This window comes from Mauremys reevesii, linkage group 6 (genome assembly GCF_016161935.1).
Source record: "Mauremys reevesii isolate NIE-2019 linkage group 6, ASM1616193v1, whole genome shotgun sequence".
In the NCBI taxonomy this organism is placed as follows: Eukaryota; Metazoa; Chordata; order Testudines; family Geoemydidae; genus Mauremys; species Mauremys reevesii.
Window position 1 is genome coordinate 129901112 of NC_052628.1, and position 23520 is coordinate 129924631.

The 23520-nt window shown below is 49.7% G+C and overlaps 1 protein-coding gene across 1 annotated transcript in view; it reads left to right on the forward strand.

Moving 5' to 3' along the window:
* Positions 1-23154, forward strand: part of LOC120407933 (beta-1,4-galactosyltransferase 1-like) — a 60476-nt gene extending 37322 nt beyond the window's left edge. The window contains exons 2-6 of the mRNA XM_039544300.1: positions 3905-4140; positions 14370-14557; positions 17487-17609; positions 21408-21512; positions 22183-23154. Coding sequence (XP_039400234.1) covers positions 3905-4140; positions 14370-14557; positions 17487-17609; positions 21408-21512; positions 22183-22318 — 788 coding nt within the window. The 3' untranslated portion in view covers positions 22319-23154. The remainder of the gene's footprint in view (positions 1-3904; positions 4141-14369; positions 14558-17486; positions 17610-21407; positions 21513-22182) is intronic.
* Positions 23155-23520: the final 366 nt, after the last annotated feature.

Here is a 23520-nt window from a genome sequence, read left to right on the forward strand (position 1 = left end):
AAAACTAACTGTCCCTCTCCTCCCAGACATTTTAGGGAAATGCCAGGAAAAACATCAAGCCATGCCTGTGTCATGTTCCATTAAACAACAATACAGAATGGGGAGGAGGTAGAGGACCATTTTTGATTCTTGCAGAAGAACAGGTGAGGACAGGTAAAGCCTGCTGGTGTTTTCTGTGTGGGAAGCGCTGGTGATATAACCATTAGCCTCACCTGGAATTCAGAGACCCATTGTAAATTACTGGAATTGGTGAACTGGAGGGTAAGTGAACAGGCACAAAAAGCAAAGTTACAACATCACAACAGAGGCAATATGGGGGGTCCTCCCAGATTTGTCAGTGTTTGCTGGCCCCTCTCGGTCACGTGGTGCAGCCGGGCCCTCTCCCTGTGCTGCAGCTGTTGGAACCCCTGAGCTGCTGCAGGTAGAGGCAGGAGCAACAGCTGGGAGCTGCAGGGAGGGGGCGCTGCTTTTCGGGGGGGGGGGAGGAAGCTGAGGGTAAGGGGAAGGATCTGATGGGGGGGTGTGACTTGAGCAGTTCTGGGGCTGGCCGAACCTTTAAATTGTGCCCCTCCCCCCATTGCCAGCAGGTACAAGTCGTCTCTGATCACAACATGCACTTCACTGAACAGTTCAGTTTAATTCAGGGGTAGGCAACCTATGGCACGGGTGCCGAAGGCGGCACGCGAGCTGATTTTTAGTGGCACTCACACTGCCTGGGTCCTGGCCACCAGTCTGGGGGGCCCTGCATTTTAATTTAATTTTAAATGAAGCTTCTTAAACATTTTAAAAACCTTCTTTACTTTACATATAACAATAGTTTAGTTATATATTATAGACTTACAGAAAGAGACCTTCTAAAAACGTTAAAATGTGTTACTGGCACGCGAAACCTTAAATTTAGAGTGAATGAAGACTCGGCACAGCACTTCTGAAAGGCTGCCGACCCTTGGCTTAATTATTTACAGTGCTTCAGTGTTCTAGTCATCTGCCTGTTCGTAGTATCTTTTGTAAAGGTAGCGACATCTTGCTTATAGGAGACTGTAGAGGGGCCAGCTGCCTCCTGGATGGAGATCATTCTGTGGTGCCCTGCTCCAATTTCTCATCTCTTCCGGGTCCCTTAACTCTCAGTCTGCCGTAATTACACCTTTCCCCTCCTGGGCTCCCATGGATTGAGTATTTGCACACTGGCCCTCCAGGCCCCAACCCAGTTCAGACACACTCTCCCTTTACTTGGGGGACACCCCAGAGCTAGGTCCCAGTTCAAAATCTCTCAGGCTTTATCTGGCTGGAGCTCTGTCTTCTTCAGCCCTCTGGTCCACAGCCCTTGCAGGCCGAACCCCTTCTCTCAGGGCAAGTCTGCAGGATTAATGCTGCATCAGCAAAGTGTTGTGATGAAGACACTCAGAGCTGACGGAGGAGCTCCACAAGAGGCTTAGCTACTGCCTCTCGTGGAGGTGGAGTGACTGTATCAGTGGGAAAAGCTCTCCCCCCAGCATAGTGCTGTCTGCATGGAGCATTAGGTTGACATAAGTAAGTTGCTCGGGGAGGTGGATTTTTCACAGCACTGAGTGAGGAGGTAGGTATACCGAAGAGTGTGTGTGTAGTGTAGCTCACTCTGTAATGAGAGTTGGCTAACCCCAGTCCTGAAGGGGTGAGATGCCCTGTTACAGAGACCTTGCTGGCTCATGGAGAGTATTGACAATCCCCACCAGCCCTTACATGGCACTGGATGTAGGAGTATAGCCCGAAGCAGAACTAACTCCTCGTAGTTCAATAAGCAAGAAAAAGACCACAGGCCAGAACTAAAGTCCTATTGTGATGATATCACTATACATGATTGGTACAGTGAGCATTGTCTATATTTACATTAATGCAACAGCTGCTTATCTGTATTGATCTCTGAAAACCATGCCCATTCTCCTGACCAGTCATGCTCTATGCAGCTAATGAAGAGGCTCTGTGAGGATGAGCTTTGGTCTGCAGTAATTTCCCCAGCTGTGCACAGTCTGAGTGCTTTCCCCATGCCAGCACGTGCTGGTGACGTTCTCACTTCTTAAATTAAAGCTTGGGATGAAAAAGGGGTGTGTGGCGGTGTGTGTACATAGCAGGTCTAGTATTGTGCTTAACCAAATGTGAATTGAACCTAAGATCTCTCCAAAAAACATATGTGCTTTGAATGAAGTGCAGATGGCCTTTAAATGATTAAATTGAAGGACATGCCAGTAGTGTTTAGCTAAAGCTGAGCCCCATTCCGTGGTGCGTTTACACCGTCAGACAGAAGAGCTGACGTTTTCTGAATTCTTCCCTTAAAGCAAACACCCCGCTGACACTCGGCGCACGGTGCTCTGCACCGTGGTCTAGGACTGCCAGGTGCTCCTGTCAAAGAACACCACTCTGAGGGTTCCGGGGCAGCGCCCAAGGGACTCTGGCCTCTCTTACTGGGCGCTCCCACTCCCTGGGCTGCTCTCACGCTTTTGAGAGGTTGCTGGATTTCCCCTGCCTCTGCTTTAGAACGGGCAGGACTGACTCAGAGCAGAGAGCTGCTACTGAGAAACCAACCGCCTGATGAAACATCATCCTGCTTCTCCAGTGTGCGGCCGTAGACTTGGCTGGCGCCCCCACCCCGTCGTTTGGATGACACCGTTGCTGTGTAGGGTGTCTGAGGCCTTGTCTGGGCTCAGGAGTAGCCCTGACTTGGCAGCACATCAGGGTGTAACTGGCATAACACTGAACATGACTGGTCCTTTTCTACGCTGGCTGCAAGGTCTGGTGAGCAGCATGTTGGCAAACACAATGGTTCAAAATCCTGCTGGACTGTGGTAACGTGTCACAGTGCAGAGAGGGACAGGCCAGGATCTGCACCAGTTGAGCTGACTGAGTTTTCCCCAGAGCACCCACGACTGCACTGAGGGATCAGCCCCAGCCTCGGTCCCGGTCCCAGGCCTCTGCGCTGAGGAGTGCACAGCACTCTGGCCAGGGGTGACTGGCAGTGTGTGCAGCCTGGCTACTTTTCTTCATTAGTTACTACCCATTTTCAGTCTCTCCCCTGTCTCCCCCCAACACACACACGTTTATTCAGAGCCCTTGACCAACCCCTGCCGTGGGGTCATGTCCTCTGTGGCTGGCTTGCCCCGTAGTGGAGTTCAGCCGCCATTCTGAGCCATGGGTGGCCTTGTTTGAAGTAACGCTAATACAGTAGACATGTTTGCCTATGAGCCTCTCGGTTTGAAACCCCTGCTTCAGGGAAGACGACCGTGGCACTTTCCAAACCTACTCTACTGAAACCAGGCACAGAAGTTGCCAGCCTGAATGCAAATATGGCTTTGTTTAATGTTTCTAGAACATGAACTTTAAAGGAGGGTGTACTTTCAGTTGCTCTGTGGCTATTCTTAGCAAAAAGGTGGTTTTGTTAGTTTTGCATGTCATTAGTCCTTGGAGTAAGGAGATTATATTTCAACCACGTAAGACCCGCACTATATTGCGGGGTAGCGATTAAGTAGAGTGTTTCTTCTCTCGGGCTGGTACCAGGGTGTGCCAACAGCAGAATGCATGCTGGGATGTTATTCCATGTAGGAGCCAGTGACCTATGGCAGGTCTGAGGACTTTCAGACCCATTAAATATCAGATATAAATTTGAGGGCTGATCTTAAGCACATTGAAGTGTGAGTCTTCCCTGAGTGGGGCAGGGTCTCCCGCCGTTCCTGTATTGTGCAGCTGGTTTTGTTGTGCTTGGTTAAGGGGGCAGTTTTTCATGTCCATCAGCTTTTATTCAGATCCAAACCCCCTCCTCCACCCATGTCCCCATCCTTGGTTATAAAATAAATGTATTTCTTCAAACCTTTACAGAGAATTGTGTGGGTCTTTTGGAATCTGCAAACTCACTGTCTGTCACGGTCCTTTCCAGTTGGTGCACTGAATGTGGAATTTTCCCAGCCTGTGAATCTTGAGGAAGCTGAGAGGATAAACCCTAAAGTGAGAGAAGGAGGCCGATATGCTCCAGAAGACTGTAAAGCACTTCAGAAAGTAGCAATCATCATACCATTCAGGAACCGTGATGAGCATCTGAAGTACTGGCTGTATTATCTCCACCCAATCCTTCAAAGGCAACAGCTTGACTATGGAGTGTATGTCATCAATCAGGTAAGGACTTGGGACATGCATACGTTTGCAGAATAATGGCTATAATACTCCCAGGCAAAGGTGCAGTTGGTTTATACTCAGTAACCAACTTGCTGGTTGAGAAGATTAATGCACAAAATGAAAGAGTGAAGAGTCAGGAATCTTCACTGCATAATCTGCAAACAAATCCAAACACTTCTGCTAGTTGCTTTTATAGCTTTAGAAAAATGCTTCCCCCCGTAAACTGAGATCCACTTCTCAAGTTAGGCAAATTCCTTGTGAGTAACTTCTACTTAAGTAGCCACTTTGAGGAGAACTTTTAGTAATACAGTCGCATCTTATTTCCACCAGGATACACTTATCACCAATTTGTGAGGCCAGAAGGGAGCCCCAGGTCCCTAGTCTGACCACCTGTATGATGCAGGCCAGATACCCAGATAACCCCCAGGAACAATAATAGGAACAGTGCACTAACTGTCCTGCATGTGGATAGAACATAGATCTCTTATAGATGTAGACAAGTCCATTTCAAATAAATGGAATAGAAAAACATTACTGGCATTACTTCCAATATATTTGCCTTTTAGCCCTGCTTTCGCCCCTCTCCAAACAACACGACTGGCTTGAGCATATGCCATGATTCCAAAAAAAACCTGGCTGTTGTGCACACATTGAGAAGCTTAACAAGTTAAGAAAAATGCATTAGTTGTGATGAAAGGGCACCGCTATCACTCCGAAGGGTGCCAGTGAAGTCTCTCTGCGTGTCTGGCACATAAATATTAACACAGCACCTCTGTCTAACTTTGGATCCCAGCCCTGTGCAATGCTGAAAGGCAGCACACTCCCTGGAGCATAACTGTTTCTAGAGTCAAGAGAGACAAGGTGGGTGAAGTAATATCTTTTATCAGATCAGCTTTACCTTGCCCACCTTGTCTCTCTCATACTCTGGGACCAGCCTGGCTACAACAACACTGCAAATGACCATGGATGGTATCTAAAGTCAAGATCAGTTGGTGTGTTCAGGTGCAGCAGAAAGGTTTGAACTTTTTCCTATGCCTCAGGAAATGGATTGCTGTGTATTTATAGTAATGGTAAATACTGACCTAAGGAATGTTAATACTTACCTGCTGTGCTTGATATGACTTTGTTCATGTGTTTGTGATGGCAGAGTGTTCTATTTACAGATGATATGCAACTGCAGATTATTTACAGATTATTTTAGTTTAGATTATAACGTACTGTCATTAATCTTCCTCAAATCATTTTTGTATATATGTGTAACATGCTTATATATCAGACCATGCTGGTGACTGTAATAGTAATAACATGCTAGACTAACTGTACTAAATGTTATCCCTGAAGTTGCTCTGGAGACCCCCTTTGCCACATAGTATAAATGACAATTTAGAGTGCAGCTCTCCAGACTGAGCCGTGCAAGACCACACGCCTCTCACAAATGGTGGCATAAATACCCAGCCACCCTTAGCTCGTGAAGATGGTATTTTGATGCATTAAGGATCCACTGTATACATGCATGTATTTTGTTTGGCCATATAGTAATACTAGTGTTCTGGTAAAATACCCATTGAAAACACATATTGAGGGTGGGGACAAAGCTGGATGCCTCTGCATTCTGTACTTCCATCAGCCAGAATGCTCCTCTCACCCAACATGCTAGTTTCACAAGTTGGGAACATTTGCATAACTTGGAAAGTCATGTTAGTGGTGTGTGGCCGTTTCTAATAAATGGTCATTGGTTGCTCTAAGCTTCATATGTTAATTTATCTTTTGTGTTAGGGTGTGCAGTATCTTGTTTAAAATATGGGATTTCAGTCCTACGACTGGGGTTACTGCTCATTATAAATATCTCGTATCCTATGATAGCTTTTCAGAGGCCTTTGAAAAATGACTTGTGGCCTTGGGCTAGTTGCTAGTGAGCGGATAGCCACATCACAGTGATGATAGCACCGCTGGGACTAATCTCCAGTGATTAGTGTCCCTGGTAATGAAGGCGAGCACTGCCTGGTCATGGGAAATGAACTATATCAGAGGGCATTTGGCATATGCTGTAAAATTAACCTGCACAAAAATTATGTAGTCAGTCTTTTAAAATATGCCCCCTTGACGAAGAGTTAAACAGACGTGGTGCCAATATACTGCGTATACAGACCCTAGAGAGGTACAGTTCATTCTTCTGCAAGTATCTCCTTTTCGGGAGGGCAGTGATTATCTGTAGTAACTGACGTGACCTAATTTGCAGTTAAAATGTTTGCCTTCTCTTGTGCTGAAGTCTAAACATGAACAAGTCTAAGCATGTTCTGCACATCTCTGAAACGTTATGTCCCTAACATAGAGAACTGTCAGCGGCACTAAGCCAGCTGCCACCCTCCGGGGGGGCGAGCGGAAAGCTGCATCAAGGCGGTTACAGAAATGTGGGTGCTCTGACAGAAGTAGAGGAGGAAAACGTTCTTATTTCTCTGCTGTCTTGACAATTGCTTTTCTCTTTTTCTTGTCTGTCCTTCCCTTTGCATCCATCCTTCTTTTTTTTTTCTTTTTCCTTCTAGTGGGGAAATTTTACCTTTACTTGTTAATCGTGTCTATAGCAAAGCAGTCACTGAAGCAAGGAAAATTACTGTGTGATCTGATTCTTGCACTCCGCCTACGTGCTCTTCTGTACTCTGCATCTCATAGAAAGAGAGAGGAGCGCTGACCCTTACTGCTGCTGCACTGGTAATGTCAAACTTCTTCCTTTCAGTGCAATGCAATTCAGGCGTGAATCCATTGCATCTTCACCATTCAATTCTTGGCTGTCTGAAATGCACCACATTAATGCTGGACTGAAGTCAGAAACGTGGTATTTGTAAAGTGTCTGGGGTATAACCAGAGCCAGTGGAAAGCTCAAGCTGGGTGGGTGGGGGGGGGGGGATGTAGAGCAGCAATTTTATGGTCTATTGTTTTTTAAAATCTAGTCTTTTTTAAAGTTCCTCCTGATGTAAATGGATCCATTTCTGCCAACCCCAGTTAATGGGTCAATAACCAATCTTCAGTGGAACAAATACCATCAACACACTTGGGAACCTGACCTTTGGCCTGTTTACCTCAATTAAGTGTTAACTTAATTTGGGCCATTCACATGCCAACATCTATTTAAATGGGTAATCTAAGAAATAAACCTGCAGCTGTGCCTTGCTGGTGGGAGATAAAAAAGATGTTATAATGAACAATTGATTAGGACAACTGGAGCTTGCAAGATCCCTCTAATGTTTTGCATCTGCAAACAGTCTACAAGCACTGGTCACAATGTGTTGCAACATCTGAGATGAGGTCTTCAGGTCAGGTCTGCCTGACCCAGCCCAGTCAACAATGGAAGCCGCAAGTGCCAATGCCCCACCAGCTTAGCTGGCCCTCCAAACTACATCCCCCAATGCCATCCCTCATGTTGAGAATGCCCCTGGGCATTATGGGATAGGCATTCCGGGAGTTGTAGAATGCACCAGTAGGCCTGTGAGTGAGATGGCCATCCATTTCCAGTAACCCCCTGAAATCACTTTCCTCCTCTGGTGTCCACATTCCTGGGGACAAGGCAGTCTTTAAAAACATTGGGGAAAATTCTTCCCAGGTAGAACTTGAGTGACCAGTTTGGGTGTCACCTCAGTCACTCTCTCCAGGATGGGAACTCTGCTGACTTGTTCCATACATAATTCTCCTGCCCCACTACTTGGCTCCTCCCAGTCTGTACTGAGTTTGTCCTCCTGCCTCCCCGGGAGGCAGCGCAATGCTGTTATCCCCATTGCTGTAGATGAGGAACTTCCCCATGATCACACAGGGAGTGGGTGGTAGAGCAGGGAATTGAACCTGGGTCTCCTGAGTCCCAGGTTAGCACCTCAGCCGCTGAACCAGCCTTCCCCTCCTAGAGCCCTCACTTGACTTGGCTGCTGGGTGCAGCTACATCCACAGTTACCCCTTGTTGCTGCTTTACTGAGCTAACACATTCACCCTGATATGTGCAGGGCTCTCTCTGTGCACGTGGCTGTGAGTGTCACATTATGTTGCTAAAATGGGTAGAGGGATTGGGGAGGATTAGAAAATTCCCTGCAAATTTCAGTTGTTTTTCCAGCTATTTCCCACTGGGCGCTGGCTTTGTCCTGTGATTGCATGTGTGGTACATTGTGTGGTATCTGGCTGTGCTCATGTGTGGGTGTTGTGTTTTTACATGTTGTTTCACAGGGCAGGATGGAGCTGCTGGGCTGTGTTTTAGAAAGAATAAAAAGAAATGCTGCCTAGCTCCTATTTGCCAGTTTGCTGGGTCACTCTGCTTGTGGGTTAGTGTACAGCAGAGGCTGATGCTGTTGTTTCTATGATCTCCTATGGGTACTGAGAAAAAAATAATGAAGAGTCTCTCCTGTGGGGAGGCTGCTCAGAACAGCCCTGACCTTTCGTTGGCACCAATTACTCTCTTTTGAATGTGTGCTGGGAGGCAGTTGTGCAATGCACCCGCAACAGTTGGTTATTCCAGTTTAACTCAGTTAATCTTCTGACCTTCGATCTGGAAAGCAGCTGACAACTGAGTGGCCTGTAAGTGTCCACGGCACTCCATTCCCTGCATTCTGCCGCTGGCGTGCTCAGTGGGCAGCACGCGCCTCCAGCTGCAAGTCAAATAACGGACATTTCTGCACCACGCTCTGTTCCTGGTGTTTTCTGTTAAGGAATTATTTTACTTACCGCAACAATGTTGTGGCTACTGCTGGCTGCGTGGCACCAGGGGCTGTAGAGTCAATAATACTCCTAGCAAAGAACATCCAGTGTGGACTAGAAACACTTTGGATGCTGCAATAGTCCTAGAGAAGTAAACAAATACATGTCGATTTAGCAGGGGCGGCTCTAGACATTTCGCCGCCCCAAGCACGGCGGCATGCCGCGGGGGGCGCTCTGCCGGTCGCCGGTCCCGCGGCTCCGGTGGACCTCCTGCAGGCGTGCCTGTGAAGGGTCCACTGGTCCCGCGGCTCCACGAAGCCATGGGACCAGCGGACCCTCCGCAGGCACGCCTGCGGGAGGTCCACCGGAGCCACGGGACCAGCGGACTGGACCCTCCGCAGGCGTGCCACCAAAGGCTGCCTGCCTGCCGCCCTCCCGGTGGCCGGCAGCGTGCCCCCCGCGGCATGCCGCCCCAAGCACGCACTTGGCGTGCCGGGGCCTGGAGCCGCCCCTGCGATTTAGACTAGGGCTTTCAAAGAAGTGTCTGGGAGATTGAGCTGATGTTTTCAGAGAACTATGTGCAGTGGCAGTCAAAAAAGCAAACAGTATGTTGGAAATCATTAAGAAAAGGATAGATAATAAGACAGAAAATATCATATTGCCTCTATATAAATCCATGGTATGCCCACCTCTTGAATACTGCGTGCAGATGTGGTTGTCCCATCTCAAAGAAGATAAATTGGAATTAGAAAAGGTAAGGGAGAAGGGCAACAAAAGTGATTAGGGGCAAGGAACAGCTTCCATATGAGGAGAGATTAAAAAGACTGGGACTGTTCGGCTTAGAAAAGAGACAACTAAGGGGAGGATATGATAGAAGTCTGTAAAATCATGACTGGTGTGGAGAAAGTGAATAGGAAATGTTATTTACCCCTTCACCTAACACAAGAACTAGGGAATCACCCAATGAAATTAATTGGCAGCAGGTTTAAAACAAACAGAAGGAAGTACGTCTTCACACAACGCACAGTCAACCTGTGGAACTCCTTGCCGGAGGATGTTGTGAAAGCCAAGACTATAACAGAGTTCAAAACAGAATTAGATCAGTTCATGGAGGACAGGTCCTGCAATGGCTGTTAGCCAGGATTGGCAGGGACACAACCCCATGCTGTGGGTGTCCCTAGCCTCTGCCTGCCAGAAGCTGGGAATGGGCAACAGGGGATGGATCACTTGATCATTACTTGTTTTGTTCATTCCCTCTGGGGCACCTGGCACCAGCCATTGTCGGCAGACAGGACACTGGGCTGGATGGACTATTGGTCTGACCCAATATGGCCGTTCTTATGTCTCTTGGGGAGTTAGGCACCTGAGCGTTAAGGCCTTGATCCCACAGACACTTGCAAGCAGGCCTGTCCAAAATGTCTCTCCCTGTGCTACTGGTGACGGCCAATGGGAGTTGGACATCCAAGTCCCCAAGACTTCTCTAAACCTCCCCTCCCCGTTAATGTTTAACACAGGCATGCCCCCGCCCGCGCGACACTGAGGGAGTCTCTGTCACCCCTGCAGTCGGCCCAGTGCCCAGAGCCTTACCCTCTCCCACAGGTGCTGCCATCTCCTCAGAGCTCTAGAGTTAGTCCACACTGCATTGTAAACCCAGCTCTTGTGTTTCCACACCTGCCCTTGAGCCACTGCACTGTATTGCAAAGCTGCATTTACAGTTGCTAGACCCGGATCTCTCAGCTGTGCTAGCACATCCACACTGCCCTACGCAGCCCTTCTCAATCAGGTCTGCGGCTTGAGCTGTGTCCACACTGCAAAAGGACAGGGCTTGGACCCAAGTCACAGTGGTACTCGGGCACTGACACCCCTGCCCCTCCCCAGCAGGGTTCTAGGACTTGGGTCCTGAGTGCTTGCTGACCCGGGTGTGGGGGCTTAGGCTCAGGCCTGAATCAGAACCTGGGCGTAGCGTGCAGTGTATACATACCCCAGAAGGGGGCGCTGTGCGGAAATGGGACCCTGGGAGTACGTCGTGTTTCGTACTTTCAGTGGACATCCGAGGCTGAAGATGGCAATTATAACTCTATTCCTGTCCCCCAGGGGGATTGCTGGTTCCTTCCTGGTGTCTGACAGCTCTGCATACTTTGTGCCACTTCCCCACTGCTGGGCACTATTATGGGCAGCTGGTATTTCCTGGCTTAGAAGAGGTTTTTCTAAACAAAATGAAGCCTCCTGTTGCTTTCCTTCAAAGGCTTCGCCATGCTGGCAGTTGGCAACAGCCTTCAGAGCCTGTGGGACAGAGGCTGGCCCCCCTGCCCTTGGGCCCATCCAGGAGCTTCAGATCACAGCTTGCTTCTAAGCCTTTCAGAGCAGGTCACTCCAGTTTCTCCAGCAGAGCTGCTCCCATAGAACTCCACTGGTCTGAGTCTAATCTGACTGCACTCTCCTCTCTGAGCTAGATAGGCTTCCAACCTGCCACCAAGAAGGGAAGAGGAGTTTTCTGGGGGCTCCTTTCCTTCCCTCTGCTGTCACAGGGACGGCAGAATTGCCCACCTTAATTACAGGGTGCTCTCCTTCCTGAAGTGACAAAGGAGCGAAGGTGTTCTCTGGACATCTACAGGGCCCTGAGGGTCTATCTACAGTTGCCCCTTCCTCGTCGAGAGCCTGCTGCTGCTCCTTGGTTAGTGGTCTCCATGTAGAGGGTAGAGCCTCAAGGGGTGTGACAGACTAATGCATATGGTCCAGTTGGGCCATATTTCCTGCCCGGTCAAAGGGCAAGGTTCCCTCTGCCATGGTGGGGGTGCATGTGTGCAGCTGTGGAAGTTGGCTATTTGGCAGGCCCCACAGGATTAGCATTCCAGCCTCCACAGGTGAGAAAATGGCTATAGATCCCTCAGTGCAGTCTGTACAAGCCACAGCTAGACCAAGTATGAAGCCGTTTGTCTGGGGGTAGCTGTGTTGCAGAAGCAAAAGGGATTTCTTCTCTAACTCTTCTGTTTGTGGCCTCAGTCCCCACCCTGTGAATGAGCACTCTGAGGGATTCTCTTGGTGCGGATTTCCCCCTCTCATGTCAATTGACAGGCCATTAACACAGACAGCACTTCTGTTCAGTTTGGCTGGGCAAGTTCTAAGGCCTAGGTGATGAAGAAGGGGAAGTCTTTGTTTTCACCAGGCTGCCAGCTTTCTGCCCTGTATACGAAGGATTACCCACATGCCTGGCTGTGAATCCGCCTTGTGTGTGCTGCTGAGACCCGCTGGGATGGTCCGTTCTATGCATGGAAAAGGGAAAAGACACTCCCCTTGAGGTTTGCATGGGGACACATTCTGCACAGGTGCTGGCTGCCTATCGTCCTTCGGACCTTAATTGGTTTCCATAACCAGAGGACAGGCAAATAGATAAGCACAAATTGTAACATTAGCAAGAGTGCCGGCTGTTTGCCTCCTGCTTAAACGTCAAAAGTAACTGAATGTGCTGTGAGTGGAAGCTAGGTCTCGGTGGGGCTAACGGAGCCCCGCACAGACACGTTGCAAACACTGCGAGTGGAAGCTAGCTACACAATAACAGCTGGCTGAGCTCAGGGCACAGTGGGATTCCCCTAGGGGGTGATGTTTCTTTGGCCAAGAGGAAGAGGATATTATTTATTCATTTAGTACAGATTCAGGGCCCAGCTTTGCTAGCCTTCGTTACACTGAATGGTACCATTGAAGCCAAGGCGAGCACTCCTAGAGCAAGGTGGTACCAAACCAGAGAAAGGGTATTAGAATCTGGCCCTGTTGTGGTTTTTGTTTTTGTTTTTTATTTTTATTTTTATTCTGCTCCCACCACCACCCCAAAAATAAATCAGGAGAGAAAGTACAAAACACAGTGAATTTCCTACTTCTGTATTTTTCCTTTTGAAAGCGTTGGGATTAGTATGAGGTTAAACCATTCAGCAGCTCGTGGGATACTGGGAAATTTAAATCTCAGGCCTGGTCTACACTGGGGGGTGGGGATTGATCAAAGATAAGCAACTTCAGCTACAAGAATAGCGTAGCTGAAGTCGACGTATCTTAGATCGACTTAGAATCACTTACTTCGCGTCCTTGCAGCACGGGATCGACGTCTGCCGCTCCCCCGTCGACTCTGCTTCCGCCTCTCGCCCTGGCGGAGTTCCGGAGTCGACGGCAGAGCGATCAGGGATCTACACTAGCTGCGATAAATCGATCCCCGATAGATTGATCACTACCTGCCGATTCGGCGGGTAGTGTAGACGTACCCTCAATTACTCCAGCCCTGACAGTGCTTCTGAATTGTCACCAGTTGAGCAACACATGGCCCTTTTTAACAACAGATAACACACAAAAAACCTCAGTGTGCACCTTCCTGTTCTGATCACAGCTGTAACGCCCTGGCAATGTCCTTGTTGGGATGGGGGTTCAGAAGCTTTTCTGTAGCGGGGATTGTGTCTTGTGAATGGCTTTTCCTTCCATTAATGCTCACACAGCCCCCCCCCCCCCCCATTTGCCGTCACACAATGTCCCTGTGGCAAGTACAGCAGTTGCCTATGGGAGGGACCCATCCCACCAGGAAAGGGCTGGGTAAATTTTAGCCACTGGAAACAAGGAGGACTCAGCACCATGTGCCAGGACAACTCTCCATGGACCATGCACTAGTGCATTTTAGCCTGCTAGGGCTCGTGGGTCACAGCCTACAGTCCTCCAAGCTGCAGCAAAGCCAAGGGCTGCATCTGAGTCAGAGGAGTCTGGCTGTACTAACAGTCCCATCACAGAAACAGCCGCTGCCTCTAGAGTCCACAGACCTGTCTGAATCTACATCGAGAGAGTCTAGGCGTAAAGCATAGAGGGGAAAACACCAAATGGATGAAACGCTTGCTGTCTGTGCCCTGGCATGGATGTGCTTGGCCAGCTGAGCAGATGCCAGTTCAAGCTTGCAGTGGTGGAGGTGGTCTGACCCGGTTGAGAACAGCCTTCTTGTAGTGTGGGGCCCAAAACTGGACACAGTACTCCAGATGAGGCCTCACCAATGTCGAATAGAGGGGAATGATCACATCCCTCGATCTGCTGGAAATGCCCCTACTTATACAGCCCAAAATGCCGTTAGCCTTCTTGGCAACAAGGGCACACACTAATGCCCACACAAGGTTGATGGGGTTCACCTGTGCGATGGGGTGGGTAGAGAGTGAAGTGGGGATGACCTGTGCTTCTAGGATCTCATGTGCCAGTAACTGGCAGGACGAATGGAGTGTAGTCCAGCTGGTTATTCTGTTGTCTACCATTTCAGCTTCCCCACATGTCTCTGAACCGCACATAGATTCAGCTGCCCAGAAAATACAGGATTTGGGCAAAGGAGTTTCTGGGCATCAGTGTCTGCTCTTTAGATGGGTTGTAGTGCTAGTCGTATTCCGTCACCTGGGCTGTGAGGGCACTGGGGGACTTTGACTCTGGTGGTGGCGGTGCAGGTCCAGTGTGACAGATGGGATACTTGGTAACAGGTAAGAAATGGACAGTGTATACTAACCTCCTTAAGGTGCTTAATTTTTTTTTTGTTTGTTTTAAATTAGGGTGGAGAAGAAACCTTTAATCGTGCTAAACTTCTGAACATAGGCTTCAAAGAAGCTTTGAAAGAATATGACTATGGTTGCTTTGTATTTAGTGACGTAGACCTAATTCCAATGGACGACAGAAACATCTACAAGTGTTACAGCCAGCCACGGCACCTTTCTGTATCGATGGATAAGTTTGGATTTCGGTGAGAGCTCTTTTCAATGGACTGTTTGTTACTCATCTGTATTTTAACCTTCCATGCCTATGGCAGAGTGGCAGCATCTCCAGTATAAACCTCTTATTGAAGGCCTGGAAAAATCACTCCTGGCTGCAATTTGTCACAGTGTAGGACTGGGAAAAAAAAGGGTTGTCTGTGGGAAAGATTAAGTAACTGTTCTTAAAAGTTTTCAAATATCAGTCACAGGAGTAGAAAAAATGGAAGCTGATCTTTTTCAGATTTTTTGTGCTCATCCCGTAGCTGCTGATTTTATCCTGTATCCATGAAAGCAACCAGTAAATGCTATTCTGTCTCCATTTAAGGCAGTGGGGTTGCTCCTACCCAAGACCCCAGGTGAATTTGGCCCTGTGTATTTAGCATTGTGTTAGCAGAGTTTGTCAGGATTTCTGGGCCAGGAGGTTTTCCAGAATGGCCACCCCTGGGATATTGGAAAATCCCAGTGACACTGTGCTGTGTGGAGAGTGTCCCTCGCAGTCCAGCGGTCACCATGCCTGCTCTTGGGGACAAAGATATGATCTTCTTGGCCATGTCATCAGCTTATTCATCATGACCTGTCTGACAGGGAAACCCCACGGACATTTGCACCTAGAAATGGCTGCATGGTAGAATTCTCAGCCATTAATATGTGGGTGGAGCCACTGTGGTTATGGTGGGTGAGTGATCAGGGAAGACAGCACCAAAAGAGAGAGACTAAATGTCTCTGTGCTCCACCTAATGCATGAACACATGCACACCTAACCTTGCTAGTCATTCCAGTGCCAGACCCCAGCCCCACCCTGCCCCACTAGTCATTCCAGTGCCAGACCCCAGCCCCACCCTGCCCCACTAGTCATTCCAGTGACAGACCCCAGCCCCACCCTGCCCCACTAGTCATTCCAGTGACAGGCCCCCAGCCCCGCCCTGCTAGTCATTCCAGTGACAGACCCCAGCCCCACCCTGCCCCACTAGTCATTCCTGTGACAGGCCCCCAGCCCCACCCTGCTAGTCATTCCAGTGATAGACCCCCAGCCCCCAGCCCCACCCGGCTAGTCAATCCAGTGACAGACCCCAGCCCTGCCCTGCTAGTCAATCCAGTGACAGACCCCAGCCCCACCCTGCTAGTCATTCCAGTGACAGCCCCCAGCCCCGGCCTGCCCTGCTAGTCATTCCAGTGACAGACCCCAGCCCCGCCCTGCCCTGCTAGTCATTCCAGTGACAGACCCCAGCCCCGCCCTGCCCTGCTAGTCATTCCAGTGATAGACCCCAGCCCCGCCCTGCCCCCTCTAGTCATTCCAGTGACAGACCCCCAGCCCTGCCCTGCTAGTCATTCCAGTGACAGACCCCAGTCCCCAGCCCTGCCCTGCTAGTCATTCCAGTGACAGACCCCAGCCCTGCCCTGCTAGTCATTCCAGTGACAGACCCCCAGCCCCGCCCAGCTAGTCATTCCAGTGACAGACCCCAGCCCAGCCCAGCCCCGCCCTGCTAGTCATTCCAGTGACAGACCCCCAGCCCTGCCCTGCTAGTCATTCCAGTGACAGACCCCCGCCCCACCCAGCCCCACGAGTCATTACAGGGGCAGACCCCACCCCGGCCCCCCAAGTCAATCCAGTGACAGACCCCAGCCCCCAGCCCTGCCCTGCTAGTCATTCCAGTGACAGACCCCAGCCCTGCCCTGCTAGTCATTCCAGTGACAGACCCCCAGCCCTGCCCTGCCCCACTAGTCATTCCAGTGACAGACCCCAGTCCCCAGCCCTGCCCCGCTAGTCATTCCAGTGACAGACCCCAGCCCCGCCCTGCTAGTCATTCCAGTGACAGACCCCAGCCCCGCCCTGCTAGTCATTCCAGTGACAGCCCCCAGCCCCGCCCTGCTAGTCATTCCAGTGACAGCCCCCAGCCCTGCCCTGCTAGTCATTCCAGTGACAGACCCCAGCCCTGCCCCGCTAGTCATTCCAGTGACAGACCCCAGCCCCCAGCCCTGCCCTGCTAGTCATTCCAGTGACAGACCCCAGCCCTGCCCTGCTAGTCATTCCAGTGACAGACCCCCAGCCCCGCCCTGCTAGTCATTCCAGTGACAGACCCCAGCCCTGCCCTGCTAGTCATTCCAGTGACAGACCCCAGCCCCCAGCCCTGCCCCGCTAGTCATTCCAGTGACAGACCCCCAGCCCCGCCCTGCTAGTCATTCCAGTGACAGACCCCCAGCCCCGCCCTGCTAGTCATTCCAGTGACAGACCCCAGCCCAGCCCTGCCCCGCTAGTCATTCCAGTGCCAGGCCCCAGCCCCGCCCTGCTAGTCATTCCAGTGACAGACCCCAGCCCAGCCCTGCCCCGCTAGTCATTCCAGTGACAGACCCCCAGCCCAGCCCTGCTAGTCATTCCAGTGACAGACCCCAGCCCCGCCCTGCTAGTCATTCCACAGCCAGGCCCCAGCCCCAGCCCCGCCCTGCTAGTCATTCCAGTGACAGACCCCAGCCCCCAGCCCTGCCCTGCTAGTCATTCCAGTGCCAGGCCCCAGCCCCCAGCCCTGCTAGTCATTCCAGGGACAGCCCCCAGCCCCGCCCTGCTAGTCATTCCAGTGACAGGCCCCAGCCCAGCCCAGCCCTGCTAGTCATTCCAGTGACAGACCCCCAGCCCCGCCCTGCTAGTCATTCCAGTGACAGACCCCAGCCCTGCCCTGCTAGTCATTCCAGTGACAGACCCCAGCCCCGCCCCGCTAGTCATTCCAGTGACAGACCCCAGCCCTGCCCCGCTAGTCATTCCAGTGACAGACCCCAGCCCCGCCCTGCCCCACTAGTCATTCCAGTGACAGACCCCCAGCCCCGCCCTGCCCCTTTGCTCAGGGCTGTGTCTGATGGCACCATCCAGCCCTGCCTGTTCAGTAACAAGCCTGGTGCACTAACAAAGTTCTTTTCCCCTTGCAGTTTACCGTACAATCAGTATTTCGGAGGTGTGTCTGCGTTAAGCAAGGAGCAATTGGTAAAAATCAATGGATTTCCTAATAATTACTGGGGCTGGGGTGGCGAAGATGACGACATTTATAACCGGTAAGACCCAAGCTGGAACATGCTATTGCTGTGCAGCTAGAAGCCACTACTAGCCTGGGCCCTCGGCACTGTTCTCCCTGTCTGTGTGTGACTTACGACCCCCTGAGTAATGCTTAAAGCAGTTGGCTTTAGCCCGTGCTGTGTCTGCAGCCCTGCACGCTAGAGCTTTCCCTCTTCTCGCGCTCTGTGGGCAGTGCCTCGCCAGAGGGGCACCGGCGTGGCCAGAGAGCCTCAGTTTCACATGCCGCACACTAAAAGGCCAGGAGTGTGTGTGCTGTAAACTGCACTCCCAGGGGAAGAGCTCTTCAGGAACCCAGATCCTTCCTGGGGAGCATCCGTCCGTCCCAGCTCCCGTGTCGTATGGGCGGGGTGGGTTGAGGGGTGGCACCGAGCTCCTTGCTGGCTAGGGCTGTGTTTGCTGGCCACCACAGCCATTTGGGGCTCTCCGCCATCTCTGACCCTGCAGCACAGCCCTAGTAGGGAAGTGGGAGGTGGCGATGGAGTCTCCTCTCTGGCGCAGGGTCCTGATTTCACAGCAAGTCAGAGAAGGGGAGCTGGGAGCACACACCCTAATAGTCTCACTGACAGTGCTGTGTTCATTTCCCCTCCTCACCCAGAGGAACCATCACGGTGCAGGCTGATGCTAATGCAGATCTGCAACCTGGAGCTGCGTGGGTCTGCAGCCAAGGATGGCCCTGGAGCATGGGGCGCCCTGCTCACTGTTTGCGCTGGCTCCCAGTCAGAGCGAGCTGGGGCAGGAAGGGGCAGTCCGCACCCAGTGGCAGGAGGTGTGAGCAGCGTGCTGGTGGTGCTGATCTCAGAGTGAGGCCTGAGAGATGCCAGGTCAGGGCCATGGGTTCAGCAGCAGCAAGATTCCTTGTGTCTTCCAGAATCTGCTTTCTCCTCACTTGCTATGTTAGGTGATTCCTTCCCAGCGTTGGGGACAGTGGAGCTGGGAAGGCCTGCAGAGAGGCACCTCAATCCAACCCCCAAGTCACTCTCTCAGGAAACGCTCTACAGCTCAGGATGGGGTGGGGAGAAGAGCTGAGGGGCACTGGCTAGGGTGGGTCTGTTCAGCATGCCAGGGCAAGTTCTCTGCAGGTGGAGAAGTGAGAAACCTCACCTGCATGATAGGAGCACAGTCGATCTGAAACTCGGCCCAGTCTGGAATCTTGCAGTTCCAGTACGCGGGGAATGGTGTCTGTCAGCAAAATCTAAGCAGCTGCGAAATACTAACGTGTAAAATAGAACACTGAAAATTCCAGGAATGAGCATAAAGTACCATGGAAACCAGTATAGGGAGCTATTTGCACAGTGCAGCTTGTGCCTAAGGGCACGTTTACACTTACCTGCTGGGTCGACGCGGCAAGTTCGACTGCTCGGAGTTCGAACTATCGCGTCTGATCTAGACGCGATAGTTCGAACCCCGGAAGCGCTAGTTCGAACTCCGGTACTCCACCGCGGCAGGAGGAGTTGCCGGAGTCGACCTTGGAGCCGCGGAGTTCGCTTCCGCGGCGTCTGGACGGGTAAGTGAGTTGAATTAGGGTAGTTCGAATTCAGCTACGTTATTCACGTAGCTGAATTCGCGTACCCTAGTTCGACCCCCGACCTTAGTGTAGACCAGGGCTTAGATTTTACAATGTTTTCTGCACAGAGAGCAGACCAGTAGTTTTTGGAAATCTCCAGTGTTTTGATTTTTCAGTTCACACGTGAAAGGTTTTACTAACCTCTGTTTAGTCTGAAATGTTTCTCTACCCCTTGGCCTTGTAATAGGCTTTTGTACTTCCCCTGAGTTTATGAAACAACTTCTGAGACATCTGTAAATGTTATGGTTTACCTATTTAAAAAAGCAAAACCAATTTTGCATGATGTCACCTGCGTAAAGGGAAATTATATTCCCTTTGTAAAATGCTCTGACATCTGTGGCTGGAAACTGTTACAGAAGAGCTAGAGAGCATTAGCAAAGGGAGAGAGGGGGAGTGGTATAAAATCTGAAATCGTAGAATCATGGAAACGTTGGGTTGGAAGGGACCTCAAGAGGTCACCAGGTCCAGCCCCCTGCACTGAGGCAGGACCAACCCAACCTAGACCATCCCTGACAGGTGTTTGTCCAGCCTGTTCTTAAACACTTCCAGTGCTGGGGACTCGACAGCCTCCCTCGGAAGCCTGTTCCAGAGCTGAACTACCCTGAGAGTTAACGTTTTCTGCCGCTTTTGACTCTAGGTAGTAACAGCAAAGAGAACACAGACAAGGGCCAGCTGACCTGTGTTAGAGCGGCAGGGAGCCCCTCTGCAGTTCCATGGTCACAGCCCCGTTCACTCCTTCCCATGACAGCGGGGCCAGAGAGGGCTCCCTGCACTGCCACAAAAGCTATACTGCAGCAGCATGGCCTCCCCCACAGCCCAGGTCTCTGCTCGGTCCTCTGAATGTGCATTATTCCCCGCTGAGGGCCAAAGACAGGATTCGGATAATGCAGCAGTTCAGATGGCCATTGGGTTTTGGGAAATCAGGAGCATACTGTTGTTATAATGTAGGTGCGTGCATAGGGAATAGTGCGGGTGGAGCAGACAAGTGAGAGACAGCTGTGGGAAGGTGATGGAGAGCCAGTTATGGTGGGAAGAAATGGAGACGGGTGGATCCTGTGGGGTGCTGAGCGTCCCCAACTCCTTCTGGAGTCTGTGGGAGCTGACAGCAGTTGGCACCCTACAGGATTTAACCCACAAGCGTTAGCCAGGCATAGGAGTTCAGAATATGAAGCCAGAGGGTAACAGCAGAGTTCCAGTGCTGACCTCATGGGGCAGTTCTGCAGAGACACTGTTGCACCATCTGGACGGGGAGTAGTTTTGAAAGCTAAGAAGGCAGTTTTTAGTGGGTGGCTCAAACTAAAAGAGAGTGTGGCTGCCGCCCCTGCTAAATGGCACTTAACACTCTACACGTGCACACAGAGAGAGCACAATGTAATGTTCTACTGCAAGGAGAGAGACGGTATCATTAACCCCATACTGCAAATTTGTCTTCTGTATGTATCTAGCAGGCAGTACTGCAGCTTGGTTCAAACCTTTGTGCTTTCTCACAGCATTGCCTTCTCAGCGGGATTGCAAATGGTGGATTTTGAAATGACCTGGGCCATTGCTTTAGCTCAGGAAGCTTTACCATTGAATCAGCAGAGCTGTGCAAATAATGGATTTTTTCAGTTCACTGGCAATTCCAAATAACTGAAAAAAAAATAGTTTTGGGTTAACTCAAAACCAACGTTTTTTGGAATTTTAAGTGAATCAAAAAAGTCAGAAAAACTTGTGTGGGGTCAAACAAAATGTTGAATTTGAAATAAGGAGAGTGAGGTCATCTCTTTTATTGGATCAGCCTCTGTTGGGGGAAGAGACAAGCCTTCGAGCTTACCCAGAGCTCTTCTTCGGATCTGGGAAAGGTCCTCAGATGGAACATCTCCACAGCAACGAGACACCCGCGGCTGGCCCGTGTCAGCCAGCTCAGGCTGCCAGGCCGTTTCATTGCTGTGTAGACTTCCGGGCTCTAGGACCCTGGGGGGCTTTAGGGTCTCTCTCTCTCTCACCCACCCAGGGACCATTTGTCATTCATTTTGACATTTCCAAAACTGTTTTTCTTTTTCTCTGACTGAAACAATTCGCCAAAATTGGTACAAATGTGTGGAATGTTTTGGTTGTCCTGAATCTGCATTTTTGGGCCAAAAAAAAAAAGTTTTAGGTAGAAGTGGCTTTAACTGGGTACTCAAGTACTTGTTAGAATATTAATAGCCTCTTGATATGTTTACTTTCGCAGGCTGTTTTTTAAAGGTATGAGAATATCTCGCCCAGATGCTGTAATTGGGAAGTGCCGAATGATTCGCCATTCAAGAGACCGTAATAATGAACCCAACCCACAGAGGTGTGTCCATCTCGCTTCACCTTCTTGACAAGTTAGAGATGCTCTCAAGGCCGATAGTTCCCGATTATCCTGCCTTCCCCTTACTATGTGGAGGTCTGATCACACAAGTTACTTTACTCAGTGGGCCGAGCGGTCACACAATGATTGCACCTAACCTGTTGGAACATGCTGGGATACCCAGATGTAGGATTAACTTTGAACGCTTTGATTATTTCAGTCCAGATTGGCCAAACTTACTGACCCTCCGAGCCACATATGACAGTCCTCAGAAATTCGAGTGCCGGGATGCACCTGTCAGCTCGGGGCTTCAACCCTGTGGGGAGGAGGGGGTCTTGGCCTTCAGTCCCGCAGAAGAGTCCTGCCAGGGCTCAGGGCTTCAGCTCTGCTCCTGCTGAAGCCCTGAAACCCCTCTCCCCACTGGGCAGAAGCCCCTAGCCCCACCGCTGCAAGGCAGCAGCCCCAAGCTTTCCCTCCCCCCAGTCTGGTAGGTGGAGAGGAGAGGGGGCATAGGGGACTATATAAAACAGCTGCTTGTGGCCACCTCTGTTTTAATCCTTTCTTGTGGCCATTGAGCCATAAAGCTGTGCCGCGGGTGGGTGCAGTGCCCTGCTTGCAGTTCGAGGTCATTACAGTGCTAATATTACAATATTGCATCATTTTGTTTTCACAGGTTTGACAGAATTGCTCACACAAGAGAGACAATGAATTCGGATGGCTTAAATACGCTGTCATACAAGGTAGTGAAAACTGAGAAATACCCACTGTATACCAAAATCACAGTGGATGTTGGCTCACCAAAAAACTAGTGTTGGAGAGGCAGAAGTGAAGACTTGGAAGCTACCAGGATATCTGATCCATAGGATTTTTATATGTACTGTTTGTACAGTCAGAATGAAAAAGAGAGCCTCATTCAGCTATGCAAAGTTTTTCCCAGTCTCCTGGACAAGTGAGACTTTTTAATCCCAAACTTGACTTTACACAACTTTCTAGCTCTACAATATTTTTGTAAGTTTTAGAAACTGTAAATAAGAGTTGTAAATATTTACATTGCCAGAAAATGCTGGACATTATGTATCTGCTGCAGTGCTCCCCACAAATATTTTATTCAAATGTTGTTATTGTTCACAAACAAATGATGAATCAGCAATTACTTTATTATTATTATTACCCATATTATTTCTTCCATAGGTTAAATTAAGTAGACGAGAGCACTGCTTTAAATTCTTTGCTGTTGTTACTTTATGAAGGACTGGAAAATGCTGCTAAAATTGTACAAGTTTACACTTTGTATTAGATTTTTTTTAATGGAGGCAGTATCATTTATTCTTGTCTAACATCAGCCAAACCAAACATTTTTTCTTTAATTTTATGCAGAGCACGTTTTGGAAAAATTGATCTTACAAAATCTAACAGCAACAGATTTTATTATCTCAGAGGGGATTTTAATAACTTGGGTCCCAATCCTCCAGTGAGCGCTATATAGACAGGACATTTAGGCTTGGTGGGAGCTGCACAGGACGGTATAAATATTATGCTTGGTGCAAGAAGTGCTGTGTCCAGGTGACCTGCTCGGAAAGATCTCTTGTTAGATAGAGCAGTGTAAGATGCATTCTATTTTTTAAGAGAGGCAATTTGGTTGTAATTATGGGCTGAAACTATAGTCTTTTTTAATTTAAAATTTACTGAAATTAGTTTACTTTCGTAAGAGCTTATCATGCTATTTAAATACCATATACATTTCACAAAAACAAAATGCATTTTTCTTAATGTTGTACATAAAACCTGAATTCACTGTTCCTTTTGTTTTGTGATATTTTAAGATGACGTGAGGGAAATTTGGTTTTTAAAAGAGACATTTGTATGTTAATACCTTAATTAAACTAGGATGTAGCATCATTGTTAAACGAGGCTTAGAAATAGCCTGTCCCTACAATGACAGGTTCTTATGTGCTTCATGATGTATGAGCCATGTATTAAGTTTGTGCTACATATTTGTCCATGAACTCTT